Source organism: Mandrillus leucophaeus, unplaced genomic scaffold (genome assembly GCF_000951045.1).
Source record: "Mandrillus leucophaeus isolate KB7577 unplaced genomic scaffold, Mleu.le_1.0 Scaffold573, whole genome shotgun sequence".
Lineage (NCBI taxonomy): Eukaryota > Metazoa > Chordata > Mammalia > Primates > Cercopithecidae > Mandrillus > Mandrillus leucophaeus.
The window spans coordinates 2,104,934-2,121,050 of NW_012106175.1; the positions used below are offsets into that span (position 1 = coordinate 2,104,934).

Genomic DNA, 16,117 nt, shown 5'->3' on the forward strand with positions numbered 1-16,117 from the left:
ACCATATTTGAGAGTCACAGTGCATGTTCACTTATTAAAGGCTCTCAAAAGCACTCCAGTAAAGCAATGTGTTTGACTTTGATTCAAGTTCCTCAATCTCATGCAGCCGTAGAACTCACTCTGTGAAACATCTTATTGGAGTTACTAATGCAGTTCTTCCCTATTAGGTCAAGAGTTTGCAAGGGGCAAGGGCTAGCCACTCTGAGAGATCCTCTCCTCTGCTTTCGTCAACTTCAGGATCTATAGAAGGCTGATAATTAATGTTTGTTAAATTATAACCTATTCTTGAGGCTATTTTGACAAGGGTATGTGGCTCATGTTCTGGCACACACAGAGGTAACTAAAAAGATGTCTCCTAACATTGTCTATATTAAAAATCAAGAAAAAATTGTGTTAGGTCCTAGAGGGGTCTATTACACACTTCACTTAGTCTTTGCATTCCATAGGTATCTACATCACTGAAATGAGGAAATGAGAGAAAGCAAGATTTCAGATGGTCTCGTTATTTGCATTGCTTAAAATTGACACCCAAGCATCCATGAAATTGTGTTCATCAAGGGGCATCCCCAGGAACCAGCCATACACAGAGCAGCATCCGACCCCAGCAAGAGGATACATGACCCCCAGTCCTCTCCATGAGTTTCTCAGATTAAATAGCCATGGGAATGGCAACTGAAAAGACCAGCAGGATCCTGAACACACTTTGAACAGGAAGAGACTTAGCATGTTCACACTACATAGATGCGTGCATATTTTTACCTCAAAATATACTTAGAAGAGAGTGGACATACTGGTTCAAAAGCTGTATTATCGTGTGTGAGCATGATAAAAGGAATCTGGGGGAATGAGTGTGTAGCTCTTCATTCCTGATGCAAACTCCGACTCAGAATAAGACAGGCTACCTTAAATTGTGTTTGCTAAATACAACTGTTTTTTAAGACTATCATGTATTCCAGCAACCTTGACACCAGTTTCTGGGAGTTGCTGCTGAAGCCATTCTGTATCCACAGAGCCCAGTATAATTGAACATTTTCCCCCAGCACTGAGTCAGTCCTAACCCACCCCCCTCTAAGAAATTCCCCCTTGAGCCTTCCCAGCCACATCTCATTGTCTGGCATGTAGGCCAAAGGCTTGGGAGCAAGCAACACCTGAGTTTGAATCTTGGCTTCACTCGTTTCTGGTTATATGGCTTTGGTCAAATTATCTAACTTTGAAAACCTCATCTATAAAAGTTTTAAGTGTGGCAGATAAGAATCTCAATGCACAAATTTAGAAACTGTCTTTTTCACATCCAGCCTGGTTTCAGTTCAAGCCCCTAGTCCACCTGAGTGAGGGAGATTTAACCGCTGCTAATTTACATTTCTTCAATTTCTGTAGGGTGCTGGCTGATTGCAGGGAGATTTGTATAGTGCTAGAGTTTTCAGCAGGGCCTCCAGGAACCTTTCCATGCATTGTGGAAATTGTGCGCACCTGTTTTGATTCTCAGTCACTAATGGTCTGTCAGAACTGGCAGCTGTCTTGGGATTGCCTTACTTAGGGGCACACAAATATTTCTGCTGCTTCTCATTCTTCCTCTGTAGGAACATCCGTGGTCCATCTGCCCAGCTGTACCAGGCCAGCATTCCTTGCTGGCATCACACACACCCCTGCCAGGGCTCAGTCCAGGAAGCAGGCTTCAGGTGTCTCCGCTCTGTACCTCGGATGTCTTCTCCGCTTCCCTGCCACAGCCACACCCACCCCCATGTCTGGGGTTTCCTTTATGACTCTGCGGGGAGGCCAGATTCTCTTCTTCTGTTTCCCCAAAGGTTAATCTATACCCAGATCTCCTCCACCCTCCTCATGGTTTAGGCTTCTGGAAACCACACCAAGCAGAGACTCAGCTCCAGGCCCCTTCTGCTCTTCTCTCTGCCATGACCCTCCCTGTGACAATGAGCTCAAAGCCAGGCTGTATTTAGATGGAAGGTAAGGTAGAAGAAGCAAGTAGGGAAAAAGTAAAAGAACAGAAGCTAAGACTTCAAACATACTATCCCTTGCTTAAGGATTAAATAAAATAGCATGTGAAAGAACTTGTCGTGTTTCAAGGGCCTAACAAATGATGGTTATTTTTTTCCCTCTTACCTGTTGGACACATTGCCTATATCAATTGTTTGAAATGAGTCATATCCTGCCTTAGAATATCTGTCATACTGGCAATTTACTCATATTTTTATTTTATTTTCGGTCTATATGTTATTCTCTCAAATAAATGTAAGCTCCTGAAGACCATGGTTCACATCTTAAATTAACTGAATCTAACAGAAGACTAGTCATACAGAAAATGCTTTAAAAATGGGTGCAGATCTAGCATCAGAAATCCAAAATCATGTTTGCAAACATTTACGGAAGATTCTTTATGGAAAAAATGAGGTTATTTTAAGATTATTCATAAGCATGTTTATGTCTAATTGTTAACCAACAGAGGAGTCACGTGGCCTTATGCAGACACCCTAGATATTCAAAGGAAAGATTTTTTTCAATGCATCTTTTATTTTTTTTAAATCCTGCATCACAACCACCCGAGTGGAAATATATTTCAAATTTTATACTGGCCTATTGAAAAATGCTCATTGAATCAATTTCCTGGAGCCTTGTCACTGATAAATAGAGTACATCACACATCTGATATTCTTGAGTCAAAAATGTAGAACATGAGTGTATTTTGCTGAGAGAAGATGGCTTGTAGGAAACTGTCTTAGCATTCAAGACAGCACAAAGTTTGGCCTTTCAGGCTAAAGCTGCTGAGTGATCAGTTGAAGAGGGCTACAGGATAGATCCTAATGGGCTTTCTCAGTCTCATTCTAGGCCTGGTTGCCTGGCACCACCAGGAAACCTCGGCTGGTCCTGTGCATGGATGGATGTATTCACACTATAGGAACATATACTTTACCACTTCCTACCGGTGTGGCTTTTGGTCACTGACTTCCCCTCTCTAAGCCTAAATTTGTTCATCTATCATTATAGAATGAGTATCTACCTCCCAGCAGTTTTATGAAGATTCCATGAGATGATGTATGCTGAGGATGTCACATGGTATGGGGTACATATTGTATGCCCAGTAAATGATAGTAGTTGTTGTTGGATTTGCTGTTCCAAGGAGGAGGAGGCTAAGAAGAGATCACCAACTGGATGCCCTGGAGAGGGACAGCTCCACTATTCACACACAGGCTCACACCCTCCGCCTGCAGATCAAGAGAGATGCCCCTTTGCTGGGACAGGAACATGCTAATGGCTTGAAGGAGCACTTTATGCATGGGGGCACTGAGGATTTAAATCAGAAGACCCCAGTTAGCGTCCCCATAGCCATGGACCATGTCAACTAATTCCTCAAAGCCAAATCTGTGTAGAGCTTTTTGTAAACTGAGCACCTCAAAAGAAACTTATCCTTTATTTTCAAAGTGAAGATGCTTTGGGTGGCAAGTAGCAACACTGTTGGTCAAAATGGCTCAAACTATAAAGATGGATGAGTGGCACTCCAGGCTGAGAACGTCCCAAGGCAGAGCAGGGAGCAGGGCAGCTCACGCTCTGCTCTTCCCTGCTGGGGCTCTCGTGGCACTGCCCTTCTCCATGCAGGGCCTTGGTCATCACCAGTCTGCTGGCAAGATAGCTGCAACAGCCGGCCTCCCATCTTCCCAGAACTGAGTCCAGGAAAGAGAGCAAGAGTTTGTTCCAGAAACTTTCAGAAGAGGAAAAATGGAAGCTTTTTATACAGAGGTTGACAATTAATTTATTTCATGATACTGGCCTCAATTTGTTCTCATGATTCTTCTGAATCAATTCCTGTGGCTTATTGAATGCCAGGTGATGGCTTCATCCTGGGTCCCAGGTCCACCCCTCAATCAATAGCGGGTGCAGTAGGGATGGAATAATCTAATTGGCTTGAACTAAAAAGAGTCTGTCTCTGGAACTCAAGTCAATACCCTAAACTTTAGGGCTGCCTTTGCAAGAAGGAAGGAGTGAGATGGATACTGGAAAGACAACCAGTGCCCAGCACTCTGCTGATACTCAACTCACCATCTCCTTCAATTCAAGCAAACAATTACAAAACGTCTGCTATGTGCCAGGCATGGTGCAGGATGCCAGGAAATTGCAAGATGCCCAGTGTTGTTGACAGGAATAAATGAGCCGACTTATGCAAAGTGCCTGTTGCAGCACTCAGCCCCTAACACTTGCTCAGTATTATCTTCATTAAAATGAATAATGCATGAGTGATCCCTGCCATCCAGGAGGGAAAGACTCAAACTAATAAATTATAACAGTGTGCACAGAGTGACAAGAGTAAGCCTGCAGGTGGCACAAAGGATAGAGATCACAAGAGGAGGGTGCAAGAGGCCCAACCCCACAAGAAGCTATAGCCCAGTGGTTCTTAACCTTGACTTCACATTCGATTCACCTGAGAAGCTTTTAAAACTCCCCATACCAATTAAGTCAGAATCCCTGGGGATGTGACCCAGCACCAGGCATCAGGTTGTCTTTTTAAGGATCTCCAAATGATTAAAATGTGTAGCCAAGGCTAAAAACCACCATATTTTAGGCTACTGAGGACATAAACACCTACATGCAAACCATTAGCTAACAATGCCAGGTTGTGAGGGGTATGTTAAAATGAACATTCCAAGGCTCAGGGTGGGGAGGGGCAGGCTCCAGGCAGGGAGAGGGTATGCAGGGAAGGGGACTCAGGGATAAAGGGAGACACATGGTGGGCAGAGGGGGATCATGGAGGGTTTCCATGAGCATCAGGAAACAGGAGGCTTACGGGGTCTTGAAGAACTGTGAGATTTGCCTAATCTAAGCTATTTAGGGGTGGTGTCTCAGTGTAAAGAGGAATGGGTTTAAGCAAAGACATATGGGCAGACGTGGAAGGTTTATGGATCTAGATTCAAACAGGAGAGAGAGAACTGTAATTTCAACAGAAAAAATCTTTTTAAAAATTATAAATGTGGGGATTGGAGTAACACAGGATTAGTGGGTAAGAACTCTAAAGAGAACTCTAAAGAAAATAGGAATAAAATATGTAAGGAGCATCCAACTACCCTCAGGGCTGAAGTAGAGCACCCCAGAAAAAGCCAGCCCACCCCCAAGCTGAGGTCTAGACTTGGTTGGCACCGCGTAACTTGAAGAATAGCGGAGAAGTTGCAGGGGTGTCATGTGTTGGAAATCTGGCCTGTAGGGAGCCAGAGAAGACTTTCACAGAAGGTGTCTCACTGGAGCACACTCCATTAGCAACTGCTGGCAGCAAAGAGGGCTGGGGAAGCTGCTGGCCAGGTGTTGCAAGAGCCAGGCATTGGGGAAGCTGAAGGAGCCACCAAGAGAGCCCAGGAGAACCTGGAGGCAAAATCCAGAAGTGTGTCCTAGGAGTAAATAGAGGCCCAGAGAGCTTATGAAACCTTCCCAGGAAACTAGCAAAGTTAGATTTCAACCCAGGCCCATCTTTTCTATGTGTTGTTGTTCTTCTGTGAACAAATAGTAGTACAAGATCCAGGCTGGGAAGGTTGCTCAGAGATGGAAGGAGCCTGTGCTCAGTAAAGTCAGTGAGGAAGGTCTCCTAGGGGAGGCGAGGCTTCAAATGGACCTCAGAGATCCGATTTGGAAAAACAGGGAGAAAAGAGGAGGGAGTGGATTCCAAGCTGGCATTGCAACACAAGCACTTGGAACACTTGCCCACGGGTAAAAGCGGACCTGAGCTCCCACAGGACTCAGCACAACCAGGAGGGAGTATGACCGAAAACAGAAAGCAGGCAATGAGAAGAAAGCCAAAGACAGAAGCACAGGAATCAGGGAAGTCCTCTTATGTCAAAGGCCTTGAATTTAAGCACATGTGAAATCAACACATTGTGAGAAAGCCAGAGCTCATAAATGCAGCATTTCTAGTACTCCTCAGTCGCATGCCAAGCTCTCAGTGGAATGTAGGGAAGCAAACTCCAGCTTTGAGTTCAGACCAGAACTAGAGCTCCAGCTCCAGTGTTTAGCTCTATGTCCTGGGGCAAGTACCTTAACGTTTTGGAGTCTCAGGGCTCTCCACCCGCCAGGTGAAAACAATGCCACCACATCCTTGCAGGCTTATTCAGATGAAGTCCCTGGCAGAGAGACTGGCACAAGGCAGACCTGGAGTTTAATCAATGACCGCTCCCTTCTCCCTATTTTCACTCACTAGAGCCCTCCAGTCTCCTAAGACCGTGTGCCCTTGAAAATAACCTTTAAAATTCAGAAATGCCAGGATTCCTAAATCTGATGATGCCAGGGAATGCCAGGGTATTAGCAGCATAAAACTTCTTACTGAGATTCTGGCTACTGTGTTCATCACTCAGAAGGAAAAGCTCAGGTTCAGGGAACAGTCAAGGTGTCTTCGGCTGCATGGCCAAGTGGTGCCTTGAGGTGCTATTTCCTGCCCAGTCTCCACAGGGCAAATGACGCTGTTTGTTTTTTCAGGAGGAGAAGTCACCAAACCGCGGTTTGCTCAGTTCTTTCATGGAAGCCTGGCCAGTCTCACTATCCGCCCTGGCAAAATGGAAAGCCAGAAGGTGATGTCCTGCCTGCAGGCCTGCAAGGAAGGGCTGGATATTAATTCCTTGGAAAGCCTTGGTCAGGGAATAAAGGTAAGGCAGGAGCTGGCATCACCCCCAATAAGACAGTGATTCATGATGGCCAGTGTGCACAGTGCCAACACGCTCCAGGAAATGGAGCGCGTGCTGGAACGTTACACAGAAATGAGTCCATGGCAAAGGTGCGGCCATGAGATGGGGGTCCGGGGAGAGATTTGTAACCATGACTTCCACAATGGACTTCTGCTGCCATCTTCTGAAACTCCTAGATCAAGCCCTTGTGTATAGTCAGTCCACTACACAAAAGCAGGCACATGTTCAATATCCACCTGGAGGAAGTTGTTGTATTTCATTTGTGCATTAGTTGGCTGCTCTGTTGTTTATTTGGCTAAAGGAACTGAAGGATGCAAGGAAGCATTTCAAAAGCATAAAAAGTAAACAAAAACTTAGGACCTTGTAAAATACAAATTAAAAAGGAAAGTGAAAACCTGGGTGGGGTAGAATTAGAAAGCAGGTATGGAGGTCATTCTGTCTTACATTGTTGCTTCAATGCCCAAGAAACATGGGCCGGCGTGGTGGCTCACGGGTCACACCTGTAGTCCCAGCACTTTGGGAGGCTGAGGCAGGTGGATCACAAAGTCAGGAGTTCGAGACCAGCCTGACTAACATGGTGAAACCTCATCTGTACTAAAAATACAAAAATTAGCCAGGCGTGGTGGCATGCACCTGTAATCCCAGGAGGCGGAGGTTGCAGTGAGCCAAGATTGCACCACTGCACTCGAGCCTGGGCAATAGAGCAAGACTCTGTCTTTAAAAAAAAGGAAAAAAAAAAAAAAACATGAACAGTTCATGATTTGTATTGTTTATACAAAACAATTTTTTGCATGATTTGTATTGTTTATGCAAAATAGAGATATTCAAGTGATCTCAGAGAAGCAAAGCTTCTTCTGACTGAAGCTTGTCTCATTCTCTCATTTGAGAGAAGCTCCTCCTGATGGGGGCAGGGAGGGATGTGACTGACTATGGCCTCAGCAAGCACCCCGACAGCCAGGGTCACTTTCTAACCTCACCTGGACTTACAGAGCGAGCACACGTTGGTACCGGCCCACGAGGTCCTGAATAAAGAGCAGAGCCAGTATCACTGTAGCTCCCACTCAATCATAGTGGACCCCAGTGTGAAAAGACAGTCCCTTGGCCTCCTCTGGAAGTTGGAACAGACCAGCCCGTGCCTCCTGGAGCACAGGACAGCCCCATGAAGCCCCAGCAGCTGTGAGGATTTCTGTCCTTGGTCATTTCTCCAGAGAATGTGACAAAAGCAGAGGTTTCTCAGCTGGCCTAACATCCCTGACCCAGCACTGCCCATGGGCAGCTCTGCCCTGCCCTGGGCCTGCCTCTCCTGGACAGGGAGTCACCACTCCAACAGAAATTTCCAGATCAGTAGCCTACTGTTAGTCACACTCTGGTGCTGGGTACCCTTGGAAAAGCTGGTGGTCTGAGAATATTCTTTAAATTACAGCCACTTCCATAATCATTCCATGGACATGCTAGTATTCTGTTATAGGCTGGGTTCTGAGATGTGAAAAGAAATGGCCTGAGGAACTCTGTGACCCAAGCAGACATTTGTAATCCAGTCGATGACTACTACAATGATTATGAACACTAACATTTACTGAGGGTCTCCCAAGTGCCAGACACTATTTGTTCTAAACGTTTTATGGGTATTGATTCCCAGAACACTCTCATGACAAAGGTACCATAAATACTCCCATTTTGTACATGAGGAACGAAAGACTGAAGGAGGTGGGAACTTGCGTAAGATCCCAGAGTTAGTGATGAGTAGATTCAGTCCCACTCTGGAGATCCAGAACCTTGGAGAATGGCAAGTCTGGGAAGGCTCCTTGGATGAGGAAATGAGGTCTGAGTAGAATGTTTAAGAATAGGTAGGAACCAGCTAGGAAAAAGGCAGGGGTGGAGAGGGGATGGGAAAGAGGGAAGTCATTCCAGGCAGATCCAAAAGTGTGAGTGATGAGAGAGGGCTGAGGAATAGCACAGTATTCACTAGAACTTCAACAAAGCCAGTGTTATGAGTCCCAAACTGAAAGAAGAAAAAGGTGGAAGGTGCCAGAGAGGTAGGCAGAGGCCACATCAGAGGCCACCTATTAACCATGTTTAGGTGTTTATGGGTTTTTTTGTTGTTTTTTTTTTTCTGTCAACAATGGGGAGCCACTGAAGGCTCAGGCAAGGGAGCATGATCTCAGCATATGTGGGGTTTAGGATGGAGACTGGGGAAGATGGGAGGAGTACAAAAGTCATGGCAAGGCAAGATTGACTTTCCAGAACAACATTTAGCATGGATTAGATACACATAGTTGCTCTCAATAGCTAATCACTTGTCATTGGCACAAGCTCAAAAGACCATCTCATATGGGAAAGGCCAGTCTTGACGTACTGTTGGTGTTGCTTCCTTAGAGTTTTGTCAACCCAGTGATGCAAAAATCTATCCTCCTAGTGTCTTCTCTTTTTCTGATTCTAAATTTACTCTTTGCATCTGCGTAGATCTTCTCTGCTCTGAACTGTTCCAGGCAGGCACAGTTTCAGGGTACTGGGCACCATAGAGCAAAAACACAAAGATGCTGGGCTCAAAAGTCATGCCTTTTTAAAATTATAAATTTAAGAACCATAGCAATTTCTACAGAGTCGTCATAGCCTATGAAAAGAAGAGGTGCTAAAATAAGTGGCACAAAAAACTGTGGGGACTGAGGAGGCTAATCTGACTTTTCAAGATACTCCCCGTTTATAACCAAGTCACTGCAAATGATCCTCTTCCATTCCTAGGGCGTGGCTGGTAAGAACTAGAGCACCGTTTGAGAAGTTAATAAGATGCCCAATTTACAGAGCACCCACTGGGGGCTATTTTATGTTCATTATCCCTACTTCTCACAACAAATTAAATACTATGACCCCATTTCAAAACTAAGGGGACTGGGGCTCAGGGATTTGTCCAAAATCAGTTCATGCTCTTTCCTCCATACCAGCAACTCAGATTAGAAGACATTCTTGCAAATCATTAAAACAAATATCCTTCCTTTCCTGCCTCCCTTTACTCCTCATGTCATTTCTGAATAATGACTATTATTTTATTTGCCAGTTACTGCCCTCCTCCCACCTCTCTGGCTGGTCGAGGGAAGTGAGGCCCTTTTGTGATTAAGGAAATTCTCTGTCTGCTCACAGGGACCAGCCCATGTTTCTTGCTTTACCTGTCTTCTGAATCATACCTATTTATGAATATTTCTCCAGCATGTCTAGAGTCCTAAAATGGTTTAGTGGCTGCTGTATTGTATCCATACAAGATACTGTGGAATCACCACATTCCTGAGTAATACTCTGTTCTGATTTACATAGCACAACCCCTGCCAATTTGTCATCTCCATCATGTGGAAGAGTGGGAAAGAGCAAGAACTTCAGTACTAGACACTCCTAGGTTCAGATCACTGCAGGAGGAAAAAGGTTGAAGGTGCCAGAGAGTTAGGCAGAGGCGGCCACCTAGTAATCATGTTTAAATGTTTATGTCTTTTTCTGTCAACTGATTATTTATTACCTGGGTTACCTTGGGCAAGACACATTAATCCTTTAAGCCCAAATCTCTTGTGTATAAAATATTATTTATCTTGTAGTGATGTTGTAAGAATTTAATTATATATCTAAATATACATTTATCTATATATACTATATATTTTATATATTTAAATATATATTATATATTTTAGTATATATATAATATATCCTAGCAAACCTAATAGACTCTCAACAAATCACAGTTCCCTTTTGTGACAGAAGAACTTCTAAAGTGGCAAATCTTCATCTGGCCCCACTCACAGAAATGGTTCAGCTGAATCTGTAAGTCAGAAAAATCAGAGTCCAAATTTTGACTCTGTTATTGACTTAATATGGACTATGGGCAGGCAGGTGTCAGAGGTAGCAGCAGGGTTCCTGTCAGGTCATAGCCAGCCTGCTGTCAAGGATCAGGCCAGAGCTTTGATCAGGGACTTCCCTGATGGTCCAGCCTGCTGGGGTGCTAGAGATGCCAGTCAAACCTCTAAGAAAAGCCCCTAATAAGAAGACCATTCTGTAAGGGCTGTCTAGCACTTTCTTGGCTCAACGAAGGGCTATAGTCACTGCACAGATACCCAAGGGCGAGTGAGCAATGTCACCCTTTGCTGGGGCCCCTAGCATGCCACCATCTCCTGCCCTGGTACAGATGCAAGTACAAACAGGTCCCCTGTTTAATCAGACACCCACTCACAGAGCTGGGAATACCACAGTTTAAAAAAAAAAAAAAACACCCAAAACCTGCTCTGGAGGTTTTATTGACCCTGCAAGAACTATGCTGCTGGCTAGGCCAGTGCCCACCTTCATGCTCTGTGGCAGACCTCCCAATGCTGTGGCACAGACCAAGGTATTAACTGGAGATCCAACACACTCTCTCTCCTGGTCTCTCTCCATGTGGCTGCAGAGGGATTGTGCCCTCTGCTGACTGCCACAGGATACTGCTTATCCGTCCCTCTAGAAGAACCTCTTGATTTTCCTATGCAGCCCTCTTGTGAGGCTCAGAGACCAGCCTCCACTGCAGACCTGTCATCTACCTCATGCTTTTCATGTGCTAGAGCCTGCAGTGATGCTGAGGAAGTCAGTAGCCCCTGCCCTTGAGGTGCTCACAATCTGCTGGAGGATGCAGACAGATGGATACACAGATAGTAACAGCACAAGACTGCTACAGGAGGATGGTGCAGGGGACGAGGCTGGAGAAGAGGGGCAGAAAAACCTTTTAAAACATAGATGGTATTTGTAGAACAAGGACCTTGAGTCTTCTCAAATCTGAAACTGATGACTTGCGAATACTTCAGAACTAATCATGACTCACTAGCGTGAGGCAGCTCCAGGGATAAGCACTCTAAGCTGGTGAGGCCTTCCAGGCAAGAGAGATGCCAACTCAGACACTGACTGTGGCATCAACCATGCATATGCCTGGGGGCTCCAGGATCTAGCACCAGAGAGTGGTGCTCATGGCCAGGTGTCACAGCTCAGAGAGACAGCGCTCCTCAGGACTTGGAAGGACAGAAGAGAATTGTGTCACAAGGACACAAGAGCAGTGAAGGCTGGGGCACAAAGACTCAGTGCTGGCATAATTACAATAGTAAGAATGATCATCCAAACTATCATATATTTAATATCTTGTAAGTGCTAGAAACTTTATATATATATATATATTATTTCATTTAAGACCCACACAGGTAGATATTAATTTCACCATTATTTAAATGAGGAAATGAAGTCTCAGAGGGGAAAGGAAATACTCCAAAGTGGTACTTTGTACTAGAACTGGAATATTACAGTCCACAAAGTCCATGCTCTTTTAAAGATGCCTTATGACCTTAGAGAAGTGAGAATCAGGCCTGGGAAGTGCTAAATTTTCCCAAACAGGCTAAGCTGTTACAGTAGCATATGATCCCCAAACCTCAAGCCTCACTGGCTTAACATGACAAGTTTAGTTTTCTCCTATACTCAGCTAGGGAGGTGGGGTGGGGTTTCTGCATAGAATGCTGCAAGCCACTGAACTGGAGGAAAAAAAGAGGCTCGAGCATCTTACAGGGTTTTTCACTGCCTCAGCTCAGAAGTGTGACACCTCACTTCCTCTCCTGCCCATTGGCCAGAGGTAGTCATGTGACTCTGGCCACCTGTGGCACAAGGTGGCTGAGAAGTGTAGCCTCCACAATGCCCAGAAAGGAAAGGAGAACAGGGTTTGGTGAGTACTGATAATGACTCCCACAGAGCTTCACTAAAAAGACAAAAGAAAGAAGTCCCTTTGGGGAGTGACAGGAGATGACAGTGAGTACAATGTAGGCTGGAGACCCTTCACTCATTCATCTTACAGGGTCTTTTAGAACACTAAGGCTAAGTGCTGGGATTCAGGGATAAGAGGCTCATTCAGAGGTAAGAGGATACAATCTCTGTGCTCATGGGCTACTGTCCACTGTACTATATAGTGGTGTTACCATTTTGTAAGTGCTATAGGAGAAAGGCATCAAAGCCCAGTGGGAACCAAAATGAGAGAAGCTGGGAGGCCTTATGGGTAGGTAACAATGAAACACTCGTGATGATTGAAAGTGACAAAGATTGAGCTATCAATCCTATTGGCTAGGGGACACCATGCAAGGGATTTAGGTGGTTCAGTGTCACCAGTAGTGCTCATGAGACATCCAACTCCTGTTTCAGTCCAGACACAGAACAGAACACCCTTATAAAGACATTCAAGTCAGATCAGGGAAAAGTTAATATACATTTTTCCTTAAACCTATGAAAAGATATACTCAGCTCCTCATACTAAGAAAAATACACATTAAAACTACACTAAGATGGCATTTATCATTTATCAGATTGGCAAAAGTCCTGACATCTGATGGCATACTGTGTTGCTGAGGAACTGAGAGAAGCTGCATTCATACCCTGGTGGAAGGAGTATGCATTGATATAATCTCTAGCAATGGAGAAGTTGGCAGCATTTATCCAAGTTAAAAGTGCATATACTCTTTGACCTAGCAATTTCACTTGTAGTGATGTATCCTACAGATGTGTTTGCACAAGATTATTTATTCTATCATTGTCAGTAAAAGTTTAGAAATAACCCAAATGTCCATATTAGGAAACTGGTTTTAAAGATTACAGTTTATCTATACAATGGAATACTTATACAGCTACTAAAAAAGAATAAGGAAGCTTGTCATGTATTGATACAGAAAAAGCTCCAAGATATGAGCCAAGTAAAAAATAAAGTGTGATACATTATGTAATGAGATAGTTTTGATATAAGAAAGAAGAAAAATGGAAATCTATATTCACTGATTATATATTTATAAGAATGAGTATAACTGTCAGGATAAGCTAAGTTATACTACAGTAACAAATTATTTAATATCTAAGTGGCTTATACAACAACATTTTATTTATTGCTCATGCTTCGTGTCCATTATAGATTGGCTGCAGCTCTGATCCATACCTCCCTCACTGTGAGATGCAAGCTGATGGACCAGCCCCTAATGGAATGTTGCCAGTTTCATGGCAGAGAGAAAGGGATGTTGCAAACCATGAACTGGTTATTAAATCTTCCATAGGGTATGAATCAAACAATATTTCTGCCCACATTTAGCTGACCAAGCAAGTAACATGACCACTGCTGAGTGCAACAGGGCAAAAATGTATATCCTGCAGGGAAGGGTACTGTAAGTCATATGATCAAGCTTATTAACAATAGGGCAGACATGTATAAGTCTCTCACGGGAGGGGAAGCAACTAATTGTGAACAATAATGCAATTTACCACTAAGAAACTAACATAATAATGAGTACTTGTGAGATGTGACTGTGGAAACTGAGTGGATGGGAGATAGAAATAAGATAGCTACTTTTCACCTAGCACATGTGTACATTTGAATCATGCGAATATATTAACTATTCAAAAGAGTAAATAATTTTAAGTTAGGTAGCTACTTAAAAAAGATCCATGTCTCCCTTTCCTGTGCCATGAGCATTCAATATATAATCTGAATTCACAGATATGTTTCTGATATTTTATCAATAGCATTTCCTAATAATTCTTGCTCAGAAGTGTGTCAAAGTCAGTAATTCAGGGCAGTACAAAGGCAGTTTTCCCTGCTTCATTCCAAGAAGAGTAACTGCCGTGGGGACATGGAGAGGGCAAGAGCCTATGTCCAGCTTGAGTACCCACGTGACTCAGTGGGGAGAATCGCCACAACATGGCCTTTGGCAAGTGTGGGATACCAGGGACTTGGGATGAAATGGATAGATAACAGGGCTGCTGGCAGATGTGTAAGCAGCAGGTGAGTGCAACTCATGGGAAACCAGTGTGTAGCCCTCGAAAAGCAAGACAAAAAATTAGATCTGAGAGAGAAAGAAAACCATTAACTGAAAAATGAGCTTGAAGGTTGGAAGCTAGGAAGATAGGGCGTGGGTCAGAAAATGGAGTGCAAGATGAATTTGGGGAGCAGTTCAAGGCCAAAGACAAAGAGAGTAAAAGGAGTCAACACGCAAGTTCTGAATGGTCCACACCACCCGGTAGCACAGAGCATGGGCCACTGTTCGCCAAGGGCTGGGCTGTGAGAGCACCGTGGCTGGGTTTTCAATATTCAATCCTGTGGCTCAGACCGATAATACCAGGCACAGTTCCTGGAGAGACTTCATAGGAGAGGGCCTCAAAGCCCACCAGAGAGTAGGAGGAACTGCTTGAGAGTTTAAACACTACCATTTATACACACAAATGGGTCACTGGCAGATGCTTTAGAGGTGTTTATGGTGACCTTTGGTGCCCTGTATGGACAGGAAGTGCTCCCATAAAACCATGTACATCCTGACCATTCTCTTCCATGATGCTCACTTTTGTCTTCCAGTATCACTTCAACCCCTCGCAGTCCATCCTGGTGATGGAAGGTGATGACATTGGGAACATTAACCGTGCTCTCCAGAAAGTCTCCTACATCAACTCCAGGCAGTTCCCGACAGCGGGTGTGCGGCGCCTCAAAGTCTCCTCCAAAGTCCAGTGAGTGGACACTGATCAGCCTGGGGCCAACTGAGGCAGCAGGGTTGGTCCCTTGGGAATGTTCCCTTGCAAAACAGGATTTGCCTTTCTTCAGCTGTCCTCAACTTCTGCTATTCCTATGAGGATGCCTCAATGGATCTGTGTTCTTGTTTTCTTCTTACGCAAGATGTTCTGTTGTTTTACCACCTTGAATCCACCTTTCTCTATTTTACCCTGTTTCTTATCTAATGCCTTACTGCTTTCTATAAATTCTCAGAGAGCTGGGAATTTGAAGTGATCTGGGTATGGGTTTGAAGTGTTCTGATTTAAGGGCACAGTGCCTGGTACATAGGAAGTGCTTGACAAATGTTTATTAAATTGAATTAAGTTACCCAACCCAGCTATGTAGAGTTCCTAAATCCCATAGGTATGCCAGAAAAACAGAAGGCATGGTTCTTGTTTCCAGAGATCAGAGTTAAATTAGAGGATTACTGAAGCCTTTGGATAACTCACTCACTGGCCTATCAAATCACTTCTCAGCCACAGTGGCTACCTTGGAGGGCTGCTAGGAGGGGGATCCCAGGAAAATTCCTGGAAGGTGGAGGTGCAGTCATGCGGCACCTAGAGTTGGGAGAAGGACTCAGAAAGAGAGGAACAAGGATGGGAAGGATGGGTCTGCTGACTGCCACATTGATGGAGCCTGAGACAGGTGCCAGAAAAAAGCCTGTAGATGGTGGTTACATTCGATAGTTCTGGAACAATGGAGGAGTGCCCCACCATTACAGGCTTAGGGGTAGGAAGCAGGTACCTCCAGGTCAGTGCCACATTAGAGTGAAGATGAGAGAACAAACTGGCCTATGTCCTGCCGAGACCAGCCTTCTGCAAACTGAAGAAAGGTGAGGAGTGCTGTGGGGCTGGCCTGGCACAAGCAGGAGAAAACTGGGAAGAGG

The 16,117-nt window shown here is 44.5% G+C and overlaps 1 protein-coding gene across 1 annotated transcript in view; it reads left to right on the forward strand.

Annotated features, from left to right (window-relative positions):
• CLSTN2 (calsyntenin 2) overlaps nucleotides 1-16,117 on the forward strand; it is a 679,153-nt gene that overhangs the window by 653,538 nt on the left and 9,498 nt on the right. Inside the window, exons 14-15 of the mRNA XM_011998542.1 lie at nucleotides 6,466-6,632; nucleotides 15,040-15,188. Of these exons, the coding sequence (XP_011853932.1) occupies nucleotides 6,466-6,632; nucleotides 15,040-15,188 (316 nt within the window). The remainder of the gene's footprint in view (nucleotides 1-6,465; nucleotides 6,633-15,039; nucleotides 15,189-16,117) is intronic.